This window comes from Clinocottus analis, unplaced genomic scaffold (genome assembly GCF_023055335.1).
Source record: "Clinocottus analis isolate CAN_PGR_092001 unplaced genomic scaffold, fCliAna1.0.p SCAF_51, whole genome shotgun sequence".
In the NCBI taxonomy this organism is placed as follows: Eukaryota; Metazoa; Chordata; class Actinopteri; order Perciformes; family Cottidae; genus Clinocottus; species Clinocottus analis.
Window position 1 is genome coordinate 1 of NW_027176209.1, and position 7837 is coordinate 7837.

General features: G+C 47.6%; 1 protein-coding gene across 1 annotated transcript; it reads left to right on the forward strand.

Moving 5' to 3' along the window:
• Positions 1 to 172: 172 nt before the first annotated feature.
• Positions 173 to 4887, forward strand: LOC137803286 (aldehyde dehydrogenase, cytosolic 2-like; the record flags this gene model as incomplete). The annotated part of the gene is made up of 5 exons (XM_068601589.1): positions 173 to 361; positions 923 to 1087; positions 1681 to 1838; positions 2810 to 2884; positions 2960 to 4887. Coding segments are annotated over 5 exons (657 nt in total), but the record flags the coding sequence as incomplete, so codon positions are not given.
• Positions 4888 to 7837: the final 2950 nt, after the last annotated feature.

The following is a 7837-nucleotide window of genomic DNA, read 5'->3' on the forward strand; positions in this document are numbered from 1 at the left end:
TCTTTGTGGGCCGAGATCTAGAAGAAATGAGTATTTGTACGGTTTTGCAGCCGATTCCCTTAAGCTTTCTTTGGAGCGATGCGATTGGTCCGTTCACAAGACGGATGAAGTCCAGGGCTGGTGTGAGGTACTGGTGTGAGGTACTGGTGTGTGTGTGTGTGTGTGTGTGTGTGCAGTGCAGCTGGCTGTGGAGGAGACCCAGAAGGGGGCGGTCTATAACCAGGGTCAGTGCTGCACGGCCGCGTCGCGGATCTTCGTGGAGGAAAGCATCCACGAGGAGTTTGTGCGTCGCAGCATCGAAAACGCAAAGAAGATTGTCACCGGAGACCCGCTGGACCCGCTGACGTCACACGGGCCTCAGGTACGTCACACGGGCCTCAGGTACGACACACGGGCCTCAGGTACGTCACACGGGCCTCAGGTACGCCACACGGGCCTCAGGTACGTCACACGGGCCTCAGGTACGTCACACGGGCCTCAGGTACGACACACGGGCCTCAGGTACGTCACACGGGCCTCAGGTACGTCACACGGGCCTCAGGTACGACACACGGGCCTCAGGTACGCCACACGGGCCTCAGGTACGTCACACGGGCCTCAGGTACGCCACACGGGCCTCAGGTACGTCACACGGGCCTCAGGTACGACACACGGGCCTCAGGTACGCCACACGGGCCTCAGGTACGTCACACGGGCCTCAGGTACGCCACACGGGCCTCAGGTACGTCACACGGGCCTCAGGTACGTCACACGGGCCTCAGGTACGCCAACGAGGAGCAGCATCACTTGTGTACCAGAGCAGGAATATTATACAAACTTTACAAAGTGTTCCTTTTCTTTGCATCCAGTGAGCTCCTCTCGACGCTCCTCTTCTCCTCGTGTTCCTGAACTCTTCCTCTTCTCCTTCCTCTTCCTCCTCCAGATCAACCGGCAGCAGTTCGACAGGATCATGGACCTGATAGCGAGCGGGAAGGAGGAGGGAGCGCGGCTGGAGTACGGAGGAGCCGCCGTGGGCGACAAGACCCTCTTCATCCAGCCCACCATCTTCTCCGGGGTCAAGGACCACATGCGCATCGCCAAGGAAGAGGTACTTTGGTCCAGCCGCTTGAGAGGAAGGCGAGGCCTCACAACACCATACAAGTAGTGAACGCTCCACACGGCGCCGCGCTGAACACGTCCTCTAGAGGGCAGAAGCTGGAGCTCCCTGCAAAGCCACCGGTCTAGCCGTGTGGTGTTCAGGGACCGTTTCACTATCGGGTGCAGAGACTTTCTGTTCCTTAAAGGAACAACAAGACACCACACATGGGTTCAGTGCTCCTGTGTGAAAGTGAAGCCTGACACCTTGTGGACAAGCTCTGTAATTACACACAACGCTGTGACAACACAGCTCGACTTCTATGAAAGTTTCAGTACAAATGACCAACACAAACCCTCAAAAGATGCAAGCTCTTCCTGACAGAACGGGCTTCAGTCGTCCTGGAACAGGCTTCATTTGAACACTGTCTATCTGACGTGGACATCACATTTCTGTGGGCAGAAGAGAACCAGATGCACTGTGTTGAGTGTGTATATGTTGACTGTTTTTTTCCTGTTCATATCACACATGCATGTGTTTCTATTAATCAGAACCTCTCCGGTACCGCGTGACTCACACCTGCGACCGCTGCCTTCCCCCCTCAGATCTTCGGCCCGGTTCAGTGCATCTTCAGCTTCAAGCGGCAGCAGGAGGCCGTGGACAGAGCCAACAGCTCCCGGTACGGCCTGGTGTCAGCGGTGTTCACCAGCAGCATGGACAGAGCTCTGTCTGTGTCTGCGGCGCTGCAGACCGGCACCGTGTGGTGAGTCCTGGTCACCACCCGACGCCACGGGGACCCATGTGTCATTCATTAAAAATAACGTTTTGTTTCCACAACATTCAAAGATTCAGGCAGGAATTGATGAGTCGTAGTAATAATCACCAGAATCCTGCAGATTCAACCTTTTTGAGCCGCAGCACACCACCAACCCAACAAGTTTCACAATGTCACATCTCACCAAAACACTTACGAATATTCGCAACACTTTTTGGGCTGATTTTAGAAAGGGGGCGTGGCTACGTCACCCCAATTTAGCAGCCGATAGCCTCACTAGCTAACCTAAACTGACCGGGTCACGTTCCTGTAGCTAGCAGCACATAGCCTCACTAGCTAACCTAAACTGACCCGGTCACGTTCCTGTAGCTAGCAGCACATAGCCTCACTAGCTAACCTAAACTGACCAGGTCACGTTCCTGTAGCTACCAGCACATAGCCTCACTAGCTAACCTAAACTGACCGGGTCACGTTCCTGTAGCTACCAGCACATAGCCTCACTAGCTAACCTAAACTGACCGGGTCACGTTCCTGTAGCTAGCAGCACATAGCCTCACTAGCTAACCTAAACTGACCCGGTCACGTTCCTGTAGCTAGCAGCACATAGCCTCACTAGCTAACCTAAACTGACCGGGTCACGTTCCTGTAGCTAGCAGCACATAGCCTCACTAGCTAACCTAAACTGACCGGGTCACGTTCCTGTAGCTAGCAGCACATAGCCTCGCTAGCTAACCTAAACTGACCGGGTCACATTCCTGTAGCTAGCAGCACATAGCCTCACTAGCTAACCTGAACTGACCCGGTCACGTTCCTGTAAAACAGTTTTAATTTCAGCTATCGACCATAAGAACATTAACAACTATTTCTGCGTGATACTTGTTGAGAGTATTTCATTACTAGACCTTTAACAAATGGAAGAGAACAACAATCAGCTCTTTGTTCCCTCTCTCTCTCCTCAGGGTAAACTGCTACAACGCCCTCCATGCCCAGATGCCCTTTGGAGGCTATAAGATGTCAGGCAACGGACGAGAGCTGTAAGCGCCGTGACTTCTCCTCCATGTCCTCCTGTGTTCCCTGACCCGCCTCACGCTTCCTCTCTGTCCTCTCAGGGGAGAGTACGCTCTGGCCGAGTACTCGGAGGTGAAGGCCGTGACCATCAAGCTGAGTGAAACCCTGTGAGGAGAGCCGAGACGCCTCCACCCACACGGCCCTCCGCCTTCAGCCTTCAGCCTTCAGCCTTCCGCCTTCAGCTTTCAGCCTTCCGCCTTCAGCTTTCAGCCTTCAGCCTTCCGCCTCCAGCCTCCAGCCTTCAGCCTTCAGCCTTCAGCCTTCAGCCTCCAGCCTCCAGCCTCCAGCCTCCAGCCTCCAGCCTTCAGCCTCCAGCCTTCCGCCTTCAGCTTTCAGCCTTCCGCCTTCAGCTTTCAGCCTTCAGCCTCCAGCCTCCAGCTTCCAGCCTTCAGCCTTCCGCCTCCAGCCTTCAGCCTTCAGCCTTCCGCCTCCAGCCCTCAGCCTCCAGCCTCCAGCCTCCAGTCGCGCTCCTGAGGCGGACGTTACGGTTCAGCCAATACACCAGATAGTCTAAACACTTCATCAGAGTCCAGAAAGTCAGTGTGTGTTCACTTTTTCTTTGCTGTAGATGAGGACAGCGCAGTAATGTCACCACACAAACCGGCTGATGCTCTATTGTGCAGGTTTTGTAGTGTTATAATCTCTGACTCAGAAGTTTATGGGTTCAGATTAGTCTTAATAATGCAAATACACACATAAAGATTCATAAATACACACAAACATTCACAAATACGCACACAAACATTTACAAATGCATTCCTATGATTTATACAAAATGTTGTTGACTGCTGTGTTCATGGTCTGAATGAGAACCTTTCAGTGCTGCGTTTACACCAAAAGCGTTGTGAATATTCGCAACTCTTTTGCTGTGAACACAGCATTAGATACTAAATCTTCGAACCTGACTTCTTTCTACATACATCCTCTCATTATGGAGAAATATTCCATATGAGAAGAGGCGTCTCCATAAAAAAACTGCTGATGAAACAAGTGAGATGTGGCTGAACGCTCGCAGAGGGTTCAGTCTGTGGTCTTAGTTATTTCAATTATCAATAATAAACGTTCACATTCAACCGTTATGTTCGTTAGTGCAGACGCTCGACTCACCTTTGAGCACTTCTGCAGGAACGTCTGAGCGTCTCAGTCCCTGAACAGACCCCATGAGCGACGGAGATGACAGGATGACGTCCCTCAGGAAGAGTTCAGTCATCACATGCACAGCGTAGTGATCAATCATCAATAAAAGGGCTTTGCAAGGGACACTTTAGGCACTTAGTCTGTTAAAAAGACGCTGAATTCTACAATAAAGTTGTAACTGCTGAATAAAATAACTCATATTCTGTACACACGTTGACGGATGCATATGAATCCCATTGAAATCTCATCAAATCTCCTTCATGTGACGTCAGAGGAAGAAAGACTGTTGCTGTTTGTGATAGTTGAGGAGCTGAGGTTTAATTCTGATGCTGTGATTGAATGTGAACGTTCTCTCTTTTTCCACATGAGCTAATATTTACCTTAGCAGTCACATGCTAATGCTGTGACAGCTACAACGTTACCTTAGCAGTCACATGCTAATGCTGTGACAGCTACAACGTTACCTTAGCAGTCACATGCTAATGCTGTGACAGCTACAACGTTACCTTAGCAGTCACATGCTAATGCTGTGACAGCTACAACGTTACCTTAGCAGTCACATGCTAATGCTGTAACAGCTACAACGTTACCTTAGCAGTCACATGCTAATGCTGTAACAGCTACAACGTTACCTTAGCAGTCACATGCTAACGCTGTAACAGCTACAACGTTACCTTAGCAGTCACATGCTAACGCTGTGACAGCTACAACGTTACCTTAGCAGTCACATGCTAACGCTGTGACAGCTACAAACCCTAACCAACATGTATGTTTATTATCACACGAGGAAACAAGTCTGTCTCTGTAATTTTGTGTTTTGTATTTAAATAGAAGTTCTGAATAAAGGAAAGTAAACGCTTGTTGTAAGTCATTCTTTCACCTGATAGGAGAGAAGTTCAGAGTCTGCTCTCAAACCAAAGGATTGTGGGTAAAGTTACGCAACATAGACATCTGAGACATTTCATTCATTTTGATCTAATGGTTATTTTTAGAGACTCATAATGAACTACAATGATATTTCATGTGTGCTGTTTCTTTTAGAAATAAATATATTTAATTTTTTAATGATCAAAGTTTTTAATTGCCACAAATAATTATTCTACATTTTCTAAATGTATGAAATAAAATGTTTTTGTTGTATTGTTACATGTTGTAATATATTATTATATAATACATTATTATATTATATTATTATTATTGTAGCTGAGGGTTTTTTCTTAAGCCTGTACTTATACAATATTAATAAAATAACTCCGTTAAGAAAACACAAGAAAACAACCACTTCATTCTCGTCTTCCGTTTTCCCCTTCAGAATAAAAGCCCCAGAAACATGCACGAGAACACTGCTTTATAGAGAACTGTTTAAATACACAATAAACTAGCTTACATTATGATTAAAACGCCAGAGACACTTTATAGAAGGCCATTATATTCCAGAAGTGTGATTTATTTACATAAATGTGCACCATCTTGTTACTTTCTATTCTCTTAGCTCTGGCTTTTATTTTGAAATATACAGACGAGCGGGGTGCTGGATGTTATTTTGAAAATCATTACCGGAAGTGCCTCTCGTGTAGTCTGACAGGACGCTGCGTGCTTGTGGAGGCTGGAAAGTTTGCATCGTGGAATCAGGAAGTCAGACACAACAAACTCCTCTGCTTGTGTGTGTGTGTGTGTGTGTGTGTGTCTGCCGCTGCGGACCCGCACCCCGCACCCCGGACCCCGGACCCGCACCGCGCACCCTGAAACTGGACTTGGACCCATGTGGTGAGTCGGCAAATAAGTGCATTACACACACACACACACACACACACACACACACACACACACACACACACACACACACAGTGACATGTCATAAACCAGAGTCTCGCACTGCCATGAAGTTGTGTTTATGTGGTTATGTAATAATAATAATAATAATAATAATAATAACCAGAGACAGACTCACTGTCTGGAGAAACGAGACACTGCGACTCCAACCCGGATTCTTGAAAGCTGCTGAAGTGAAGTGAAGTGAAGTGAAGTGAAGGTCAGCTCACTGTAGGAGCAGAGTGTGTAGCTCATCCTCTCTAACACACACACACACACACACACACACACACACACACACACACACACACACACACACACACACACACATTATTGTATTTTATCATAGCAATACTATTATCATATTTTAGTGCAATAGTGTTATTTCTTTTATATATATTTGCTTTATTTTTTATTATTTTTTCCTTATGTTTTATTTCCTTTCAAATTAAATTTAAATTAAATTTTAAATTTCCCCCAAAAAATTATTTACATTTTTTTTATCTTAGGTTTATTGTGATTCTGTGTTAGGATGACCAAGCAAAAGATAATCTCTTCATTGTAAGGAATGTCTGTTCTCTGGTCATGTGACGTCTTCTTGCTTCTTGTCTTGGTGCAGACTGACCTCTGACCTCTGACCCGGCCTCCTCTCTGCTGAACCCTGCCCTCCTCCAGGTGACCAGTAACTCCAGTGGGAATGTCGTACTGGTCTGTGGGCCTCCCCCAGGACTCTGGAGACTCTCCCGGCAGCATGGAGCCACACAGCGGTGAGTTGTTCCTCTACACGCTGCTCGCTTTCTGAAGCATCGGGCCACCGGCTCACCACCGCTGCTTCCACCGAGCAAAAGCAGAACTGAGAGTGTGATCGTTTGAGAGAAATGAGGCGTATCGGTTGTTGTCCAGCTGTGTGAACTGACTGAGCTGCACACAGAGAACGCTAGAGAGACTCAAACTACAGGCGAGTAACGCTGTAGTGTCCTCATGGACACTCATACAGTAGAGTAACGCTGTAGTCTCCTCATGGACACTCATACAGTAGAGTCACGTTGTCCTCATGGAGACATACAGTAGAGTCACGTTGTCCTCATGGAGACATACAGTAGAGTCACATTGTCCTCATGGAGACATACAGTAGAGTCACGTTGTCCTCATAGAGACTCATACAGTAGAGTCACGTTGTCCTCATAGAGACATACAGTAGAGTCACGTTGTCCTCATGGAGACATACAGTAGAGTCACGTTGTCCTCATGGAGACATACAGTAGAGTCACGTTGTCCTCATGGAGACATACAGTAGAGTCACGTTGTCCTCATGGAGACATACAGTAGAGTCACGTTGTCCTCATGGAGACTCATACAGTAGAGTCACGTTGTCCTCATGGAGACATACAGTAGAGTCACGTTGTCCTCATAGAGACTCATACAGTAGAGTCACGTTGTCCTCATGGAGACATACAGTAGAGTCACGTTGTCCTCATGGAGACATACAGTAGAGTCACGTTGTCCTCATGGAGACATACAGTAGAGTCACGTTGTCCTCATGGAGACATACAGTAGAGTCACGTTGTCCTCATGGAGACATACAGTCGAGTCACGTTGTCCTCATGGAGACATACAGTCGAGTCACGTTGTCCTCATGGAGACATACAGTAGAGTCACGTTGTCCTCATGGAGACATACAGTAGAGTCACGTTGTCCTCATAGAGACTCATACAGTAGAGTCACGTTGTCCTCATGGAGACATACAGTAGAGTCACATTGTCCTCATGGAGACATACAGTAGAGTCACGTTGTCCTCATGGAGACATACAGTAGAGTCACGTTGTCCTCATAGAGACATACAGTAGAGTCACGTTGTCCTCATGGAGACATACAGTAGAGTCACGTTGTCCTCATGGAGACATACAGTGGAGTCACGTTGTCCTCATGGAGACTCATACAGTAGAGTCACGTTGTCCTCATGGAGACAT